Genomic DNA, 23,175 nt, shown 5'->3' on the forward strand with positions numbered 1-23,175 from the left:
AAGATGTGTATAAATATCATAAAGTCAACATGTTTTCCAAAAAACATATGTTTTTTTTAAACGAAAGGCATATATCTTTCATAACATTTTAGAAAAATGTATTTTTATGTGGTTTTACTTGCAAAAATTTGCATATTTCAACCATGGTCCTAAACATATGTTTTTCCCTATATATAAGTACATAATTTAATATTCCAAAGTATGCAGTCCTTATCTAAGTTTTAACACTAACCGTATTGCTTCTCATTTCTATTAATTTTGTTTAAAGTTTACCATACAGTTCTATAATGGAATTTCTCTAAAAATTTCCATTTTTTTTCTTTTTTTTACGGCAGGTAACATAGTAAACTTCTGGGAATAAAGTTAGTTCTCTCTTGATTGAATGGCCATTACCTGATATATGTCTTCAGAAGTTTACCAGACAATTATTAAGAAGGTTTGAACTTCCTATGATTTCTTAGGTATATTAATCTTACGTAGAAAGTTTAAATTTCTTAGTCATTGTTCACTTACTATCTAAGGAAGTTCATCATGTGATTGTCGTTTCTTTACTGTATTCCACATTGTAATCTGTAGTAGATAAAACATTTCTTCACAAGTGTAGATGGATGATTTACAGTTGTGATTGGTTGGTTTTGACTGTCTATGACGTGATATAATATATTATTTGCCACTTTAACTATGAAAGTACATTCGCCTGTCATAAAAAATGAAAGTAAGCATGAAGATTTTTCTTAATTGTTACTTTATTTCATTGTGCTATGAATACATTCTCGCAGTGATGTCATACAAGTACAGTAATCACAGCTTTATCCAGTATTAAGAAAAACAGAATTATACTCAGTTGACTATTCTTACATTCTCAAAAATTGAAGTATGAAAGTTCTCAGCAAATTTATGAAATTTATAAGTAGACCTGTGTCAATTTGTAAAAATATGATTACCAACTACTTACTGGGTAATAAAAATGTAAATAATTGTCATGTGGAATTTTTCATTGTTATTTTTTTGTTATAGTTGACCATGAAAAACCAACGAAATATATCTTTTCTTAATGCTTTTTAACTCAGACACATATTTGTAATAAATATCTCCAATATGTACTCAGAAATTCTTACACTCATATGAGTTGTCATGGTTACATGGCATAACCATTATTTTTTTCTCTCCATTATTTGTTATCTTGTATTTATTTAGTGAAAATTAATTTTATTATTGTAGTTTATATGTATATTCATTCCATTGAATTGAATTGCCATGATGAAGATATGATTGTTATCAGTTGTTTTATGTATTTATAATTGATTAATTTAAGTAGCAGTCTTTATAAAACTCAGGCAGATTGTGATTCATGCATGTCAAAAACCCACCAAATTCACTTTTATTTCGTATTCAGAAACGGTAACAGATCACATAAACAGTCTTAGATTGTCATTGAGTTGTTGCATTTTTGTGATAAAAATAACATAGATTGTACCTGAAATGGGCATCTTGCAAGAGTTATTGTTCTTGATTTGGTTGATTTCAGTGGGAGATGAATGTGTGGTTTTCACAAAAATACAGATCTGTTTACAGAAAGGACTTCAGTTCCATAAAAATTTGGTGTTTTTGTAGATCAGAAAAGCATCATTTGTTAAGTGTTTTTTTTTTTCTGCTTCTTGAATCACTTCTGCTAGTTGCTGTGTCTGAATTTTATATGGAGTTGGTACTTAAATGGAATAGCTGTAATCTGTTAAGCTTAAAACACTAAATGATTTTAAAAATTATTTATAGGTAAGTATGTATTTTTTTTTAAATTTAAGTTTCCTCAGCCTAAACTTTAACATATTTTATTGTTTCCTGTTTTCAGGTTATGGCCATGTTCTTGTATCTGATGCCTCTGAATGGTCATCTTTCGATGCTTCAGTATTTTTGGCCGATATTTTGGAGGGAGAAACATTGTTTTTCAAGTTTTTTTTATCCAAGATTAACCCAGATGATGACAGCAGTTTTTAACATCTTTGACTTGCAGGACAGCCAAATTTTGGTAGCTTTATATATATGGTATATATTTAATTTATTTTATTGATGTTAGAAATATAGTTATAAATAAATAAATAATGATTAAAAACATGTAGAACAAGTAAGTAATATTGCCAAAGAGATTTTTGGGGTGTAAAAGTCCAAATTGGAGAAATGTTTTTGAATATATTTGAAAAAATATTAATAATTTAATGCAGAAAGGTAGGGGTAATTTAACCAATGAACACAAAAGTTTGAAAAATATAATAAATAATGAAATAAATCCTAGGATGAACTCGGATTTACTTTTGCATTATCATTGTAGTGCCAATTGTAGTGTAACTGAATTATGTGAAGCCTACAGGTAAATGCTAGCTGATCATTTTTACAAATAATTACGAAAGAGATAATAAAAATAGATGCCAATAAATTGTCCAGTAGATAACCCACCATTAGATTGAATTTTGCCTTTTAGAAATAGGTTAGAAAGTCCATAGAATCCATAGTATTAGTGGTAGATTAATTGACAACAGACAGTCATTAGTGGTTCTTGTAATAGGTGTACATAATTAGTGAAACGATAAAATAGAAATCCCTTTAAAAAAAATTAATGTGGAGTATAGTTCTTAAAACTTTAATCTTTTTTTTACAACTTTTGAGCCTTATTGCCATGACCAATAAAAAAATTGTGATGAAAACTGAATTTTACCTCATTACTCTGAAGTAACTTAATATTCAGCCCTTGTAATCAGTTTGTTTCTGTAGAGTCCATATCAGTTACCTATGCATAAGTATGTTCATGTTGGAAACAATCTGATTTAATTTTTGTGAACTATGGCATATCTGTGGTAGATTTTACAACCAAGTAAATTTCATAAGTACAAAATGATGTCCTCACTTACTTCTAATTTTACACTTGTGACTGCGTAAAATTTACTCTAAATTGTGGTAAATTTGTGTGTGGCATCAGCTCCCACTAGAAATATTGTCATTATAAAGCCACAAGTTCATGAATTCTGTAATTCTTGATATATTTTTTTTCAGTGTGCCAGATATTTTGCTTTTCTTTTCCAGTTTTTTTTGTCTATAAATTTTTCGTGTAATACATCTATATGTACAGTTGATTTCAGTACAGAAAGACCTTTATGTTTTGTGTCATTCGTTTTGTTTTCTAGTCACTATGTTGTGTCTCTGATATTTTTATTGTTAACACCTAAGAAAACTATTTATATACACTAATGATTTATCTATACATATTTCACCATTTATACATTCCATGTCAATTGAAAACCTAAATAAACATGTTGATTTTATAATGGTGTTTGTTGCATTATCCCCTACCATTGTAATAGTTGAGATAGAGGCAATGTTCATGAAGAATTTAATGAGCAATTGAAATCTGAAGTCATTTTTGGACTTAAAATCTTAAACTTGAATATATCTATTGACTGTGAATGTATGACACTTCTTTGCTTGCAAAGAGAGATTTAAATAATACAGACAGTTTTTAGTGGAGTCCGAGTTGCTCGTTTACTTTTGTAACTTTGTATGTATATGTTCATTTTCCATGACTGGTCTTTGTCCCTGGATTCATTCTTTTGAATTCCGCTAGAATCTTGGTTCCCTTGATTACTCTTAAATTAAAATATAAATATAGATGAACATACTTAGCCAGATTTTCATTTGACCAAGCAAGAAAAAAACCCTGAAGGCTAAAAATCAATAATGACAGGATGTTTGTGGAAACTGTTTAGATGATTATATGGAAAAATTTAAGTTATGTGACAAAAATAATGAATAAATGGAAGAGAAGAAAAAATTGTAAATTCTATAACCTTCAACCTAACAAAAGTTTACTGCAATTATCTGAAAATCCTATCTATACCTGATGTGTGATACAAGTAACAAGGAAAAGGTAACATAATTTGAGTATTTATTAGTTCAACAAATCAAAGCACAAATATACAAAAATAATCTCAACAAAACAATAATTGTTTTACAACGTACATGTATATATCAATACTAACCTCATAATAACAATATCTTACTTATCTACTATAATTTATTGAAATTATGGTTAATTAACACATTTTAAAGAAAAAACGTCTTCCAGTGGTCTTATTTTAATTTGATTTTAAAATGTATAGAAACCAGCAGAATGATGACTTAAAACTTCATATATTTCAAATTTTAACTTTCATGTACAAAAACAAAACCAGTTGGTTATATTCTGTTGAATTGTCAATCAGTCAAACTTTCTCAATGGTTTTTAGAAGAAATGTAATGGTTTCCATTTATTTTAGCTCAAATTCAACATTTTCAAATGCTTGTTTATATATCTCCTTCAGTGTGGGCAGTGTGTGCTATTAATTCTGCATAATTAACCAAGAAAACAGCAGTTTACTTTTTCAATAAATTGAATCTCCACAATAAGCATGATTCATTAGGACATAAATATTATACAGCTTTTAACTCTGCTGGTTAATTTCCTACACATTTATATGAGAAAAAAAAATCCCTGACACTATAGAGAAGGGAGACAACTTTGTCCCATGATACTCAAAGGTGGTTCTTGGTACAAATAAAACACATGACATTGAAAATGACATGCACAATTCTTTACAGGCCATCAACTTCTTTTGAATTAAAGATTAATTGTCTTTCAACAAGATCTAATACAACAATGTAATAACTACTCCAAACAAAAACAGATGTTAAATGATAAAAAAACAAACAAACTGCTTCAAACTCTTCCAATATCAGTTCTTTTAAAGTTAGCAGTTACCTTCCAGTGTGGTCCATGTATTGATGTTATGTCATTTGAATACACTATAATGAAATGTATAACATATTGTGCCCTATAAGCAGTAATAAACTCGTGAGTTGAGGTATAAAATATCTCCTGACAGCTTAAGGTATGAAATATCATCTCTGGACAGATAATATACTGAATCGAAATCATTAGCACCATTGAATTGTGCAAAAAAAGGAAGTGACTTTTATAACACTTTTATAACACTTCAATGGCCTCAATTGTCTGGTGCTATACACAAGCGTAAATTGACATCATCTATTGCATGAATGCCTGTTTTATACATCCAAGTGTGATGACTGAGATCTTTACTTTAGTTCCTTAGATTTTCCAACAGCTCTAAGTAATAATGAAGTTTGTTCCAGACTTGGTAATGGTCCCTAAGTTCCATCATTCTAATGTTATCAGCATAGAAAATGTTTATAATGTTTAAATCTTCGAAACCTTTCAATGCGTTCTTGAATGTAGATAATGAGGCACTCTCAGCTGTGAAAACAAAATGATACTATATTGGTTACTATGGTTACTTGATTAATAAAAAATTCTCAGCTGTAAAAACAAAATGTTACTATATTGCAACACCCATACCCATTCGCATTTTGTGAACACAAAGTAAATTATTTCAAGACTTGTATACTAGGAAGCATTACAAAAGTTTTTAACCTCAGTTATTAACTGCTAAAAAAAGCCACAAAATTAACCTTTTTAAGTTTGGCCAATTAGGAGAAAATTTACATCTAAAGATAAAACAATAATTTGATATATTACCAAAACTTGCTATCCCTTTCTCTACTCTATCTTTAGCATGGTTATGTAAATCTTTCACAAAACTGTCCTCTGTAAGAAAAAAAAACAATATTAAAATTGGGCATTACAAAAAGTAATGAGAAGTTCGAAACTCTTAAAAAGTACAGGAACTTCAGAAAAAATGGCCCTTTTAATTGTTATATCAAGGGTACTTATTTTAAAACAATAAATTTTCACTGTGAATTGATTTCTCTACCATTGTTAATTTCTTTCATGGACAATGAGTCATACAAAATATTAATGTTTTCGCATTTCAAGTACATGGAACCCAAAGTTTTGCCACTATGCAATTATGTTTGTGAGGTAAGCTCTTTAATGTATAGAAACTGGTAACAAGAATGGGTTAAAAGACCACTTGAAAAATTTTCCCCAGGATTTCTACTCCATATTATTCTACAAACCTGGTATTTCAATCTTGAGATCTTTAGTTATATGACATGCAGTTATGTAGTATGATTCTAAGATAGGAGCAAGAACTCTATACAGAAACAGTAACTTGTTGAAGCAATCTGGTCTATTTATGTTTACCTGAAAACGGAAATCGTTCATTGAAATAAAAACATAACAAAAACATACAAAAAATACCATGATAATAAAATTGAATTTAGCTAGAAACTTTTAATGTTTTTAATAGTAATCATTCTAAAATTAATACATATTGAATTATAATAATGATTACTGTACAAAAATATAGTGTAAAAATTGAAGAACCTGAAAAGTTACAAGGTTACAAGTAATGAATATACAAAGTCATTATTCAAAAAAAAATAATGTAGACAAACCCAGTTATAGACCACTTTAGTGCTTCATGCTGTGTCCCTTAAATCCAGCTTACAATTAGATGTCACACAAGTTCACTTTATATAAAACACATATGTTTAAACTTCAGTGTTATTTACTTTGACAATCTGTTCAGCAATAGAATCATTTTCATCCTCCTCATCCCATGAGACAGTTGCAGATAAACTTCTGGCCCATCTCTGTTGGTCTCTACATGAATACCCAACTACATCATCCTGACAATACAAATATATACATGTCAATTAATTGGAAAATAATGGATTTTTTCTGAGGTGGCTTAGTACATTAATTTCAATTAAATCATGTTTTTAAGTATTCCTGACTTATACAGGAGTCAAACAAATGTTGCATATTTCAAAATTCTTTACCGAATGGTCTTTTTCATTTAAGTGCTTGAAAATTAATGAGAAAAAGTTACCACAAGTAGCAATAAAATTGTAGTCATTTACCTCTGGAACTTTCAAAATTTCTGACGTTACCAGCTCATCAAGGGAATCAGCAAGTTCTTCTTCTAATCTCTTACAAGGCTACAAATTAAATCACATAACATATTAAATTGTAATGAACTGACAGTCATCAATCATATTATAACAAGACAGTTTCAATCATATTCAACTGAAATCTATATTTCATTGGTTATAATTATAATTAAGTGTCAGTCCCTGTAAGAATCAGGCAGTAGGTGAAACTTGGTATGAAAAACCCATAATTTTGATAGTGTAATTTTACTATTGGCACCATCAGAATCAAGGAACACAGACAAGATTTTCCATATCATGCTGGACCATTGAGTTACAATTTTATTGAAATACATTAAAAATGAACATTTCAAGGGCAGATAACTCTGTCAAAAACCTAATTTTTCTTAGATTCTATTGAAAATTATCTGAGCAAAGCCATTGATGCAGAGATCAATTAATGGTCTATTCAAATAGAGAAAGTATCCTTGAGTGATATTACATTGTTAGATTGGTGGATTTTGACATGCATGTTTCTGATTTTTCCCATTTTGCCTGATTCTTACAAACACTTACACTTAAAAGGTTGATTGATTGTTGGGGTTTAACGCCCGAGCAGCAATATTTCAGCTATATTCAGGCGATCACTTAAAAGGTAACTGAAAGTATTAGTTCACCTTAAAACTGAAAATGATTCAGTAGATTGAAGTGTAGATATGTAATTATATTTTTAGCATTCAAAGTACTATGATGGTATATATGGTGTACTGTTTACTTTATTGCCCTTCAAATATTTGAAAGGTAGAGATAAAATTTCCTAAAACAAGGTCATTTATTCAAATACCTGCATTGCCTAAAATTTCTCAAAACAACATCATTTATTCAAATACCTGCATTGCCTAAAATTTCCTAAAACAAGGTCATTTATTCAAATACCTGCATTTCCTAAAATTTCCTAAAACAAGGTCATTTATTCAAATACAAGAAAAGTGATGACATGTTACTATATTTTTTTTTAAAATACTTACTGGGCAGAAAATGAAATCATATTTGAGCAGGTTACAGATAGCTTGGGCAGTAGACAGGATATCTTCTCTGTTGGCAGAAATTTCCTCTGTCTGTTTGGTTATAGAAGACATGTCTATATCACAATGGAATATCACAGAACAAGCTGAAAATAAAAAGAACTTAATCTAAATTACCATGAAAACTATTTTCATTCTAATCATTCAGAGTGTAAAGAACTGAGAGCATTCTTGTACTTTTTTTTTAAGATACTGTTTGATGTATTGCCTATCATATATTTGAGAGTCAAAGACGGAGTTTGTGGTCCTGCCCTTGTGTAGCTGCATTACCCATAAATCTCTGACAATGCCAATGAAACATTCATAAAAGAGTATATATTATTAACTGAGAATATATCAATCTCTTAATCTACATGTACATCCATGTATATATAATTTACGGTATGTCTTAATCATCAAAATGCACATATATTTCAACCTACGCAACTTAAGTGTAATTACAATTTTAACCTAAGAAACTTACCTAGAACACTCTCTAGCAAAAATACAGAAATCACGGGGTTGGCATAGTAACTCAGTTCAAAAACACCAGGCATACTGGTACATGGAACAATTCTGGAATCATCTCTGGCAAAAAATTGCCAATTGTTAAAAAAAAAATCATCAAATCAGTTAAGTAAGGTGATAGATATTCTTTTAAGCCTTAACATTGCAAAACTATGATCAGTTATTTTCTTCATTCTTGATATTGACATTCAAATATCATTGAAGTTTTTTTTATTTCTTACATTTCTTGTAATTTTTTCTAATTTGACAAAATACAATTTACGGAGAAAATATACATTTAAAGACTTACCTTGTGACTAACTCATTAGTAAGGAGATCACCAGCATATTCCAATACATCTGTAGTCTCTCCAACAAATCCTACATCCCTCTTTCTGGCCTTCAGTTCTCCTTTCAACCAATCAATGTCCACGGACATCTGTTTTATACTGGTTCCCTGATATCAATATAGTTCTGGATTATTTACAGAGAATAAAAGAGGCTTTAATGATCGCTTAGCATCTTAAGATGTGACTTTAAAAAATATATAAATCAGAAGAGCACAATGACATTTTCCAGAGAATAACTCCTGAGTTTTTTACCAAAAGGAAAAATTTCATTCAAAACTTAAGTTATGATTTATATGTGTACCATGAAATCAGACTTAAAGTCATTCTGTTTTATATATAACGCTGTTCTTGTTGACCATTAAAACCAATTACTGCACTATGTATTGTAAACTGAAAATTTGTTGTCCGAAAAATCTGTTTTTTTTTTAACTCTGGAAAGGATACACAAAACATCTTATCAATTGTCTAATAAATAAACAATAAATCTATCCTCCCACCTGTCGGTATTTATTGAGCAGTAAGAATGCCACTAGGTTTGTACTCATCACTGCCTGAGAATGGACGCTACCTGAAATACAAAAAATACCATCAATAAATAATACACAAGACATTGTAAATTTATTCATTTTCAACTGGTTATTTTATTTTTCCTTATTTTAGTGAATTCTGTCAAGTGAACATGTAGTGGTATCAATTTTTGAAGTTTAAAAATATGACTCGCATTATAGAAATCAATTTTGCAATTTATTTTTTTACGCTTTTGTCCATGGCCAAAATAGCAAAAAATTATATTCTCAATAGCATTCCTTTAACTTAATATTCCTTTGAATAAAATTGTATTATTTGTAGTCACAGCATACTACTATATCACTATTTTTCTATTGTCAATATACTTTGGTGGAAAAAAAGTTTATTTTCTAATAAAAGTAATTTTCAAATTTAGTTTTTACTTCATGAAACATACATCTTACTTTAAAAAAACATAATAGCTTACTATAAAGGACATGTTGAGCAATTTCTTCTACTGATTGTCTCTGATCTTCTATCACAACGTCTGTACCATACAGAGAAACATTACTGCCAAAGCTATGGAGAGGAGAAGGCATACCAGGGAATACATCAGATCTAGGAGAAGATGGATTGTTACATTTCAGATATTCCTGTTGATAAAAAAATAGCATTTTATTAACGTTATTGACATGAAAAATAAAAAAAATAATGCAGCTTGATTAGATCAGACAACTTTCTTGGTCTGCAAGCCAATGCACCATTTTAATATATAGCTGTATATACATATTTGATTGTAATTCTCAGTGTTGGACAAATACCTTGTCCTCACCCATGAGGTGTTAAGTCAACCGATTTTGGCAGGAGCCTTCAAATATAAAAAATCAACAATCTCATGCTAAGTGCCTGTGTCTCAGCAAATCTCAAGCCTAAAGAAAGTTTTGAGAAGGAGATCATCTCTCACTTCAGAATGTTCGAAAATTAACACCTATAATTTTATTGAACTGTGATTAAATGTAAAAGCACTAACACTGAATATCTTCACTGTCTTGAACTAATATAGAGTTTTTAAAATAGCATACCTTTAGTGAGAAAGGATGAGAGAAGTCTACCCTGACACTTCCAAAACCTCTACTCAGCACTTTAAAGATGCCCTTTATTGCTCCAAAGAAAGTCTCTTTTTTCTTTGGCATGCCCTTAAAAGAAAAATAAGAATTTATGGTAACAACAAAAATAAAGAATTGGAGTGGATGATAATCATTATTAAATAATAAAAACACCTTAATCATGCTAATGTACTGAATTCTGCAATAAAAAGGTATGCACTTTCAAGTTTGAATTCCTTTCAATTTGTTTCAACAATAACAATATGCTAATTTAAAGTTAAACAAAATTCATTTCTTCAGTTCTTAGTCATAAAAATAAAAGCTTTAAATCAGGACACAATATCAAATAATTACTCAAATGTAAAGAAATGTTTACAGAATACATGTACTCATGAAAATGTTCACAGAATACATGTACTCCAACTTACAAATGACAGAACATGCACATTATAGTTCTCAGAACTGTCTACTCACCATTTCTTCACTGCTAAAATTACCATCTAAAATTCTGTCATAGTTGATACTTATAGGTACTATATAAGCATCTTCTATTTTCCCTACAAAATTGTATAACAAACATTATTATTACTTATTCCTAAAAAGTCAACTGTTTTTCAAGTAAGTAATCTTGCTTTGTTTGTTATCTATCATCAAAGCAGATTTGCCATATTCACAGGATAAGAAACAATGTTCCACATCAATATACCATTGATAACAGTTCAACTGTTCTATATAATTGAAAATTTATTGTTTTCATGGGAAAGAAAAAGGCAGAATTCAAACTTTACAAAGCATGCTATCTAAATTACAAGTATATATTTAAAAGAAACTGCCATGACATTTCATGTCATTTACAGAAATTTGAAGCCTTTTGTCAGTATATGATTCAATTTGATATAAACTAATACCAACCATCAATTAAAGTATCCAAGACAACAGACAATAAGCCTCCCTTTGGATAATAAGCTCTCCCTGTACGACTTCTTCCTCCTTCGATAAAAAATTCTAGGTCACCTCCATTACTAAGAATTTCCTGCATGTACTGGAAAAATAGATAACAAAAACATGTCACTGTGATGAGTAATAACAAAATAACCGAACTGATAAAAATCTAGGCAGTAGTCAAAAGGCAAAGTCTTAAAGGAAAGTCAATATAATAAATGGCAATACCAAAGGGAAAACTGGAAAGTTTGAAACCACTGCAATTGTCCTAATTTTGTACAGGTATTTCTGAAATGATTGGATAAAATAAACACCTCATTTAGCAATATCTTCTCATTATCATAAAATGACATATAGTATTTAAGTTATTTCATAATGCCTGTATGTACCATCTTACAATGATGTGCTTCAAGTCTCACAGAAAAAAAATGGTCAAAACTAGAGGTGTGATATCAATGACCATAATGTCTCCAAACTTAGTTGCATGGCAACAAAATATTACTTTAGAAGTCAAAATAAAATATAAATATGTGGAGCAAAATATAATAGGTTTGTTTAAACAACACTATTGTATTCAAGGATTTTATGTTTCAAAGACAATTTAGTTACAAAAACTTACTTTATGCAAAATAGCTCTGTAGATTAAAAAAAACTTACTGTATGCAAAATAGCTCTGTAAATTAAATCTTTCTGTCCAGCAACCTTATCCAATTTTCTTCTGATGAAAAATCCTCCAAGCCCTCTCAGTAATGAACTGTAAAGTGACAATAATTCTCATTTCTAAAATAGTGTCTCTTGACTCCTTGTATCAATATAGACAGAAATGAGTTATTATAAACTGGGAAAGTAGGCAAATGAAGAGAGGGTATATACACAATAAAAAGGCAAATCTTATTATATACACAATAAAAAGGCAAATCTTATTATAAGTAAATAACTAATAAAGTATGGAATCAAATATCACTGTTGATATTACATTTACCGGTTGAGATTTAAGGTTTGAACAAATGGCCTTCAATATAACTTTTAGTGTGCTACTTTCATTTTTAGATTAAAAGAAATGCTTGTATCAAATTATTATACATGTATCATGCATCATTATGTGATTTCATAATCAGATCTGATGTGGCCAATAATTGACTAATAAGGAAAAAGTAACAGGTCCATAATGCTTACTTAAATATAGGTATATTGAGGTTGTTTCCTGCAGCAACAAAAGGAGCTTTGATGTCATAACTCCACAAGATGAAGGTAACCAGGATATAGTCCAGATGACTGAGATGTAAAGGGAGATAAATCATGGGTATACCTTGCTGAAAGACAAAATCAAAATAAAAAGGAATAATACAAAACAGTCTGCACCAAAAACCTTTTTAAGCAACTGGTCCACAGGACTAGCAGACAAAATCTTTCACCAGTCCGAAAAAAATAGACATTAGGCATGGTACTAATGGCTAAAGTCGCCGACTGCAAAAATTCATTATTTCCTTTGCACTGATTCACAATCTATTCAAGTTGCAGTAGTATTGATTACAGAGTTGACTTAGTGATTCTTTACAATTTGAATCAGATAGAATGAATTTTATGATTACTAAAAAATAGTAGAGTAACAGCTGTTGTTTGTAATGAAATGTTTTTATTCCGTATATTGTTTGATTTAAATAAATGTGATAGCTCAATCTGTAAAGGACCAAGTTTTTAGAATGAACACAAAGACAATAATGTGTATTTGTATTTATCTGTTTGTCAGTCACAGTTTGTAATGGAATATGACTTTTATAAATGTTACAAGTAACATCACCTTAATTCAATGAGGAATCATATCAGCAGTGGATCTAAGGGGGTTGTGGGGATTTTTTTTTTTTAAATTCAATTTGTGGCAATAATGACTAAATGCTGGAAACCCCCTTTTTTCAAAGTCTCTTGATCCTACCCAGGATATACTCATCACCAACAGTAAGTCATGAATAAAATTTACCTCTGATGCCTTTTTGATCACCGCTAGCTGCTTTTTATTTACGAATACACCTCTTAATATCACAGATAAAACTTTAAGTAACAACCAGGCCGTAACTCTGAAAAAGAAAATTATCCAATGCAGAAATACGTAAATGGAAACATTCTTCCAATTGCCAAATTCAAATCAAAATTTAGAACATAACCTGTCCACATTCTTTTTAAATTGAAAATTTACAGCGTTACTCTTAAGTAAATAAAATTCAATATCAATGGACCAGTTTGTTTTACAGAATAATTTATTAGTCATACTTCAAAGACATTTTAGAAAATTAAGGGCTGTACACAAGCAATCATTATAACTTACTTTATGAGTTTGTTAGATATTGATGCTGCCATGGTCTTCATATATTCTGCTGGCTTTTTCTTCAGAACTTCTTTTCTTTTCACATTTGTTGCTATTAAATGGGAGAAGAAAATGTATAAACCTTGAAAAGAAATGTATTCAAGACATTTTCGAATTACTGTAAATGTGCAGTGATTTTGTTACCCTTTTATTGCAGCTAAATATTGGCTGTTTCCCAAGGAGACTTTCCCAAAATGTTGACAAATATTTTTCCCAAAGAGAGGAAAATTCCTAATTGTGAGGCATAATTTTTTGAAAACCAATGAAATTTTCACCTGGTACTATGTTCAGTTCTATGAAATGTTTTTTTTTTCTTTTTTTTTGGTAAGTCGTGACCAAATGAATATTGTGAATATTGGGAGTACATATTTATCAGTTTGGTATTGGATTTCACTTCCAGATCGGCATATGACTTGATTCTGTCCCCTGTACCATATTTTCTCCCAATGAGTGGTCAATATGGTAAAAATTTTCCAATAATGAAGAGTTTGGGCCGCTTTTAATACGAGGAACAAAATCGCTTGTGTGCATAACCATAAACTACATCCATTTACATGTATGGGGCATGCACAGAAAAAATGAATTACTGCTTTTATGCAACAGTAGGAATTATAAATTTTTTATTTCTTTCAAATTTTAGTGTTTCATGATAACAATATGGGATTACTGACCAGAATTAAACTTATCTTTATTAGCAAGCATTTAATCTTTATATTTTTCTTTAAAAAAATCAATTACCCTTTTCTGTCTGTTTTTCAACTGCTTCCAACACTCTAAAAGAAGAGTACATCAAAAAAATTATTTGGAAAATTTGTAGAAAGCTAAGTAGGAAAAAAATGAGAGTTATCATATCAATCTGCCTTATTTTTATCAGTTTGTTTAAAGTACTGTGAAATCGTAGATATAAAATTTCATGGATTATGGAAAAAATACAAGTTCATGGATTCTTGAATTTGTGGTTCTGGGGTTTTCAGTATACAAATCAATGGCAATCTCCTTTTCGATGGGAATTAAATTTTGTGGATTTGCCATCCCACGATAACCACGAAAATTGGTACCCGATGAACAAAGTACTTTCACAGTTATTTATCTATTTGACTCAATTTAAAAATTGATATGCTAAGAATTACAATTTTTACTTCAATTTCTTCCAAGCATGGTGCATGAAACATCAATTGAATGAGATTTACACATATTTATTTTTCAGGTTTCTAGTTGGTTTTTTTAAACAGAAATACATGTACTTAATGATAGGATCTTTTCTTGCACAGTCAGTTATGATAGCAACAATAGTTTAAGATAATGAATAACAATAAGATACAAGTATTCTGATTACACAAGTAATTGTCATTGAGAATTTTCATAATCTGCTTTAATTATTAAAAGAAGATAAAAATATTTCTATAATCTATAATATTTAATCCCTTTAATCCCTATCTGGAAAATGAGTGAATCATTCAGATAAAACAATAAGAGGATGTTCATAGATTATAATGCATCCATTTCATTAAAATCATTCAAAATAATGTGACCATTTGACTTTCAAATTGTCCTATACTTGATTAGAAATTAAATGAACATTTTTTCTAACTAACCACATCTCTTCATTTATGTCTTCTACTAATATAGATCTGTATATTGAGTTAAAGGAGGTAGACCTAAGGTAAGAGACATAACACTTGAAATCAGTGATATGTTTGCATCATATTCAATTTCAGCAAAGCCTATCAAGCCTTCATTTGAAATAGAATGGGATGAATCAAAGTTACTTTGATGCTTAGATAAAATTGATATAAAATGCTTTACACAAATGTTCCAATGATTTGTAAGAGTTATGTCCCTTACCCTAAGTCTACCTCCTTAAATAGTCAAATGAAAAAAATTACAAGTTTCAACTGAATTCTCAAAATTATTACCTCGGTGATGACAGCACAAACATGGTGACATCTTTGTACCTATGTTTGGTGTTTCGACTGAAAACATACGCTAAGGTTTGGAATGTTCTATCAAGGAAACTTCTAGGCCTAGAATATCAATGGCTAAAACATGATTAACATATTCAACTAACTTCATGTTAGTAAAAAAAATATAAAGATCATGTGTACAAAAAAGTTCAGAATTGATTTATATGATAAACGTTTCAGGGTGTTGCACTCTAATTTTTGCAGATACATGTACATGTACTATATAGCGAAAAACAGTACTATTATCTACAATGTATCTATGTGCTCCATTTATCAACTTAACACTTGTGATAAATTTATTTTATTTATCTATATAAGTCAATTATAGATATGTCCAACTCTAAAAATATCAATCCTGTTAATAAAAACTGGTAATAAATGTACGTTAAGTGGATTAGTGAGCAATATAACAAGCATAAGTACATGCAATGTTTTTTTTTTAAACTTTTGTACAACCTGCTTAATCTTATCATTGAAGTTCCATCCCTGATAACCCTCCCATATTATGATCTAATAGCTATCTAAATAATCACAGATGTTTATTGGAGCTTATAACATTTTTATACGATTTTGCTTATCTTTACTATGGGGAAATAAATAAAATTTATATCCAACTACATTTCTTTCAAGTTTTTTGGAAGTCATTTAGCTGTAACTATTTTTTTTAAACATATAAGTTTATTAACAATTCCTTTAATACATCAAAATCCCCTTCCAGCCCAGGATAGCTGAATAAGGGGTTCTGTAACTATTTTTGTCTTGGCATCCAGGTAAAATTATTGAAATGTACACAATGGATGGTGGCATGTTTGAATTATTTATGTCATGATATCCCAGTCAAATTGTTTAAAAGTGCACACTTAGATTGCTTCATCTTCATTGATTAAGCTATATTAGTCCCATCAACAAGGTCAAATTATTGAATAATAGTGTAATTCTACAACTATTTATATCATTGGCAGATGGATTTTCCTTTATGGTATTGTCCATTGGTTTGATACGACAAATATTTTTATCAATGGTGGATGGATTTTTTATGTGTGGGCTTCATTTGCATATTGCTGCTTTTGTTATTAGGGCGAATGGTTTTGTCTAATCATGAGTGGTCAATACAGCCTAAAATCATACAAAATATTTTGCATACTACATTTTAATTACCACAATTACAAATCAAAGACTGAGGTCTTCAAAGTCGCTAATCGTCAAATATTCTATGCCTACAATTTTGGTTTACTTTCAACATCTGAGATGGCATGAATGCAATATGCTCTAAAATCAGGTGATTTCCGCTTTTATTTACTTGTTACAAAATCTGAACACTAGCGCATGGAAATAAAAGCATAGGAACAAAACTAAACATTTATTAAATGAAATTCCATAAAATGTGGTGGTTCCTAGTGCTGATTATTTTCATAATAAAACTTTGTTGTTTATTGCCTAATTAATACTGTGACATGTAGAACAATTGCATGTGTATGGCAAGCCAAAGTGGACAAAAATCAGTATTTTGTAATATCAGAAAATGATTTTTTAATATTACAAAATCATTTTTTTTTAATATTAGAAAAGATTTTTGAATATTATAAATTCATTCTGTAATATGAAAAATTCATTTTCTAATATTACAAATTCCTGATTTAGTAATATTATAAAACATCACACATTTTGTAATATTACAAACTGAATATGTAATATTAGAAAATCACTTTTAATGTTACAAAATCAGTTACATTTCTTGATATTACAAAATGATTTTCTAATATTAGAAAATCAATTTCTAATATTAAAAGATTGTTTTTTAATATTAGAAATTCAATTGAATTTTTAATATTTAAAAATTATTCTTTTAATATTAAGAAAGTGTTTTGTGATATAAGAAATCTAATTTGTAATATTAGAAAATGAATTTATAATATTGAAAAAGCATTTTTGTCCACTTTGGCTTGCCATACATGTGTCTTATTGTGAAATGTTGGTAAAAAATCATAGTCTGATAAGAAATTCTGAAAAAGAACAAGGCTGGCAGTTTTAGTCTGGTTGACTTTTTGACAGACAGAATTTTTTAAACATTACAATGTATTTATTATTTATCATTGTATATAGCAGTGTTAAATCTGGGATCCAATATTTTTTTTTATATTCTTGTCAGCAAAGGCCAGACATGTTCTTTTCAAACTTAGGGTTGCCAGAATATTTTTACCAAAACTCCCCCTCCCCGCCAAATCGAATGGTTTAATGGTCAGCCCTTAAATCATATTCTGTAAAAGTTTGTTTTGTGTGTTGACTCGTTGTCAACACTAAAAATTCCTGCACTCGTCAGCACAAATCACAACAAATATCGGGGAAAATGAATGGCATTTTTTGACACATTTTCATAAAATCTTCACCTGTGTTTAGCTTTTTGTTCAGCACAAATTCGGTGATTACTTTGACATTGTTAAGTCACCACATGTTTTCTATAAATAGACACTTTCTATAAATAGACACTATGTTAAAACGTCATAGGTTAAAGTGCTTTAGTGATTAGAATCTGACGCGGACCTCGACGAAGACACCAATTGATATAAACAATAGTAAAGACTAAAGATCACGATTTTGGAGACATACCCGTAGCCTACAGACGGAACCTCTTAAAAATCATACACATGTGTTCTATGTGTCTACGGTCTTAAGATATATATTTACTAGATTTTTCCTCATGATTATTTTTGCTTTTATTTTATTCTGCCGGTAACAGACGCTATCGTAGCCGAGTAAAAGTACCAGTACCAGCTCTTAAACTGGGTATGTTCAATGCTAACTGACCATTTCATCTTTTAATGTAAAATTTCCGTTCTCATACAAGCAAAGAAAAACACGTAGAACACATGTGTATGATATTTAAGAGGTACATTTTGATCTCGTATGAAGTTGAACTACAAAGCTATGACAGCAAACACAGCATTGATCAACAGCTTAATGTGGAGTAGTAATATATAATTATGCAAATCATATGCGAATGTAAAGTAGTGAAATAACAAGTGCAAGAAGTTGCTAACAATATAAGCAACTTAATCAAAGGGACAGTAAGATAAAAAAAATATTTGAAAGCTAAAATTTTATGCACATGCTACTTATCGAGTCATAAATGCAGCAGCATAATATAAGATACTGTATATAAAGCTGAACAAAATCTGATGAACCAAAATTTTCACATTTTATGTACACATGTTTTTTTTTAAATTGATATATATAAGGCAAAGAAAAAAATATATGTTTGTTTGGGTTACAATGGATAAAAAAAATATGGAAGGTAGGTAAAATCTTTTCATTTTTTAAAATAATTTTATATAGACACTTATGAAAAGATTTTTTTTTTACTTTAATAGTGCTCAACTAAATGATAGTTTAGCAGCATTTCATAAAAAAAATACCAATAAAATGTGCTAGGGTAGACAGAAAAAAAGGGTAACCTTAAATTGACATTTTTTTCTCCTTGGTTTCATGTAAATGATCCTACCGTATTCCTCCGGTTACATCAAGTATATTGTGAATGCTTGGGTTAACTGGTAAATTGAAATCTTTTTGACTGTAAGGCACACAAGAACAACAGGTTCCCACCATAGGTCTGGTTCTCACAAAACTATCAGCAGTTAAAATTGGGGTGGATTTGAACTGTGTGATTACATTTAGGCTGACCTTGAATAGAAGAAGTGGATGTAAAAATACTCTTCATATCAAATCATTGGTGTTATTTTGCTTATATCACTTAAATTTACAGTAAACATACAAACAGTACCAAGGACATAGAACACTTGGCTAAATATAAACTGAAGGTTCTTGTACAACTTTATACAAAACAAATGAACTCTGTTCAACTGAATTCTTGTTATATATGTTGTTTTTTATTATCATCTTCGAAAATCTTTATATTTTTTTATGTATTACTTGCTTTTGTTTATATATAAACAATTATATAATAAAATATCAGTGATCTAAGATGATATGATAATAAGTTCTGGTGATCATTATAAAAGAGAGGAACCATAGTAGTTTCTTTTTCAAATGAACTTTGTATTTTGGAAAAGGGGAGCTATGGCCCATTAAAATGATCCTTTAGCTTGATGGTATGTATAGCCCATGGGACACTTGGCAAATTTATTTGAACTGCCAGTCCAAGCTAATTTCTTAAATCTTATAAATATGCTTAAAATAAATATAGCAAGATGATGAAAACCATTTTTATCTCTTATTTCTTCTGGCTTATAACTCAACTTACATTTTCAACAGGCAGCGTCCTCTGTCTTGCTTTCCTGAACTGTGACTTGACAATTCTGTCACCATACTTGTCCTTCCACTTCTGTCTCCCATCCTGTAGAATTCTCTGAGTATTTGAGTCTGTCTGTGTGTTTGCAGGTCCTCTTTTCTTCCACTTGTTAAACACAGCTTGTAGATTTGGCGTAACTGACATCTCTCAAAATGAATCTTGGTAATACTAAAATAAAGCAAAAACAACATTTCCAACATAATCAAGGTTACCACAATCATAATTTTGATAATGTTGATAAAACAGTACTATTTTTAAAAGGCTATATCTATCCTATATATTTAATACATAACACTTATAGAGCATTAAAAGTGCTAATGGACCTTAGTCAATAAAATGTGTCGTATTTTGAATATCCAGTACACAAACGTGCAGACAGAATTCGTCCACCAAACCTCAGATAACATTATAATTACCCAGTATATGAAAATTATCTGATGTCCTTGTTTCCAAATACTCAGTACAAATAATCTAATGTCAAAATAAACAAGGCAAAGAGATCTGCAAAGTATCAAATATGGAAAACAACATTTTCTAAACAAAGCCTGGCTAAAATCTAGAATGTTTTGCACACTGAAAAACATGTATGAATTTCATTTTTATTAGATTATGATTTTTTTTTAAAATATCATAAGATTTACTTGTTCTTCTGCTACACATAGGCTGAATACAGAACAAGAGGCTCTCAGAAGCCTGAATCACTCATGTGGTTAATTTTTTGCCTTTCAAGGGCAATAACTCTAACAAGGATTTGTCCAACAATTTTGATGCAAAGAAGACTTTAATAAGACTTATAATAAAGATCCTTTCAGCAACTGAAACTTTCTTTCTATCTATTATAGTTTTCAAGATATTGGCTGAAAACTGTAAAAGAATGTCATTTTTCAACTGTTAAGGTCAATAACTCCAACAGGAATCAATGATCCAATTCAGGGTTTTGTAGGCCTTATAATAAAAATCATTTTGGCAATTGAAAGAATTTGGCCAAACCTCACAGTTTTGGAGATACATGAAAAAAATTTTGACCCCTTTGTTCTGTTTTCAGTAAGAACTGTCATGTTTTTACAGGAATAAAAAATCCCCACAGCAGAATAACCTCAGGAATATTCATACTAAGTTTGATATTAAAAGTAAGGATAAGATGTTGAAAAAGGGCAATAAATCCAAAATGACTTGCCTGATTAAATAAAAAATTGAACAAAGATATATCTCATCATGCTGAACACTTTTACCTTGTCAAAATTTGGCTGGAGATATATGGGAAAAACTTTTGTCAGACCCCTATGCTCTATTTTTAGTAACAGCCGCCGTGTTTTTCCACGGATCAAAAATCCTCACACCAATCCTAAGCAAAATACCCTAAGGAACATTCATACCAAAAATGGTTCCAATTGGTCAAGTGATATCACAGGAGATTACTCCAACATGGCTTATTAGATTAAAATGAAAATTTGACCACATATATATCTAACCATGCTAAACACTTTCACTCATGTCAGAATTTGGCTATACCTACATGTACCAATTTTGGAGATATAAGCAAAAAACTACTGTCTGACCCCTATGTTCTATTTTTAATAACAGCCACCATGTTTTTTGACAGATAAAAAATTCCCAAGTCATTTCTATGCAGGCTACCTCAAGGAAATCTCATACCAAGTTTGGTTCTGAATGGTCCAGCAGTGTCAGAGGAGAAGAGTTTTGAAAAATTGTTAACGACATCAGACAACAGACAATGACTATTGGACGATGGATACCAAGTGATGGCAATAGCGCACTTGACCTTTGGTCAGGTGAGCTAACAAAGTTCATATTCTGCTGAAAATATTTAGACTATAGAGATTGGTCAAAAATTAAAAAAAAACAATCCTTTCATCAAATGCATTTACTATTGTACAATTTCAAAAAGAAAACTGGAAAATCAATTTTGATCAAAATTGATTCCTTTCCTAAGGAATAATTAAAGGAGTGCAAGGACTGAATTTAAAAAAAAAAACATTCTGATGATTTTCAAGATGTTCACATTTAAGCAGTGTTGATACAAATTACAATTTATTAATTTTGTAACCTTTAACACATTTTAATGATCAAACTTGTAAACCATAAACTAAAGAAAAGTTTTTCCTTGCAAACATGGTCAGCCTGAAGACAGTAGCATAAAATCATGTGTAACTAACAAAAGTGTTACCTGGGGCTTTCAGATGTACAAATGCCAGACAAACACTATTCTAAATAGGGTATGTACATGTATGATGTAAGTGTTTGTCATGTGACACCGTGGTTTCACCAGAATGGGTACCAATCATCTGTGCATGGGAAATTTGTCATTAACATAGCGTTGAAGTCAGTATTAAAAGCAAATCTAACAATGTAAAAATACTGATAAAAAATATAAAAATCTATTTCAAGATAAAAAAAATTGTTAAGAAATAAATAAAAGATTTTGCTTTGTAATTCAGTTTTTCAAGAATCTGGAGGTAAACAATAAAATGCAGATTAGTCTTCTGTTTTCAATGCATCCTGCATCAGAAATGCCCATAAGGAAATTATCAAGATTACAAATTGGATACCTTGTAATGCCACAATAAATTCTTGAATAATATTGCAAATATGAACAAACTGTGCAAGCTATAACTTTTAACATCTGACAATTCTTTTTAACTAATTGAAAAATAAATGAAACCCAACAGAAAGACTAGAAAAATAACCTGCTTCGTAAGTGCACTGACAAAAGTTGTACATGCATTCAGCAAGTGTCCAAGTACATGTACCATGTGAACCATAATTCCATGTAAGTTTCAAAGGCACATTTTTAACATGCATTTTTTTCATATAATATCAAAACTTAAAGGAATAAACTATACAAATACATTTTGTAAATTATATACAGTATCGAAAAATTACAACGCATGATGTAAGAAAACAAATTAATGTCTGGAATCTCTTTCAAGGAAAAATTTTACCATGAATTTTCACTCACCTTATTGCAGTTTGTTGTCCTCGAATTCAAAATAGATAATGAACAGAAGTGCATGTATTTAAGCACAAAAACAACTCCACAATAACAGTGTTTGTTCACGTGTTCAGCGTATGATGCATGTATGCAAAAATGATGATGAAACTTCGTCTGCTAGTGGACGCGTCAGCTTTATACATAGCTGTGCAGTCCACAGAACGTCAATAAGTGTT

At 30.0% G+C, this 23,175-nt stretch overlaps 1 protein-coding gene across 3 annotated transcripts; it reads right to left on the bottom strand.

Annotated features, from left to right (window-relative positions):
- Positions 1 to 3,917: 3,917 nt before the first annotated feature.
- On the bottom strand, positions 3,918 to 23,106 carry LOC148621020 (glycerol-3-phosphate acyltransferase 1, mitochondrial-like). Of its 3 annotated transcripts, none has more exons than XM_088575011.1 (22): positions 22,967 to 23,106; positions 19,939 to 20,154; positions 19,180 to 19,358; positions 15,633 to 15,740; positions 14,455 to 14,489; positions 13,678 to 13,768; positions 13,333 to 13,429; positions 12,531 to 12,667; positions 12,012 to 12,108; positions 11,325 to 11,454; positions 10,887 to 10,969; positions 10,389 to 10,502; positions 9,794 to 9,959; positions 9,297 to 9,367; positions 8,761 to 8,906; positions 8,428 to 8,531; positions 7,908 to 8,050; positions 6,871 to 6,948; positions 6,520 to 6,636; positions 6,022 to 6,148; positions 5,582 to 5,650; positions 3,918 to 5,299 (listed from the first exon to the last, which is right to left on the bottom strand). In XM_088575011.1, the coding sequence occupies exons 2-22, from the start codon at positions 20,128 to 20,130 to the stop codon at positions 5,127 to 5,129; spliced, it is 2,457 nt and encodes an 818-aa protein (XP_088431137.1). In that variant the 5' UTR covers positions 20,131 to 20,154; positions 22,967 to 23,106; the 3' UTR covers positions 3,918 to 5,126. The 3 variants fall into 3 exon arrangements, with proteins under 3 accessions (XP_088431137.1, XP_088431138.1, XP_088431139.1); XM_088575012.1 differs by lacking the exon at positions 22,967 to 23,106 and adding an exon at positions 22,175 to 22,206; XM_088575013.1 differs by lacking the exons at positions 19,939 to 20,154; positions 22,967 to 23,106 and having other exon boundaries at positions 15,633 to 15,755; positions 19,180 to 19,318.
- Positions 23,107 to 23,175: the final 69 nt, after the last annotated feature.

This window comes from Perna viridis, chromosome 3 (assembly GCF_037379345.1).
Source record: "Perna viridis isolate PV_CMFRI_1.1 ecotype Kerala chromosome 3, ASM3737934v1, whole genome shotgun sequence".
Taxonomy (NCBI): Eukaryota; Metazoa; Mollusca; class Bivalvia; order Mytilida; family Mytilidae; genus Perna; species Perna viridis.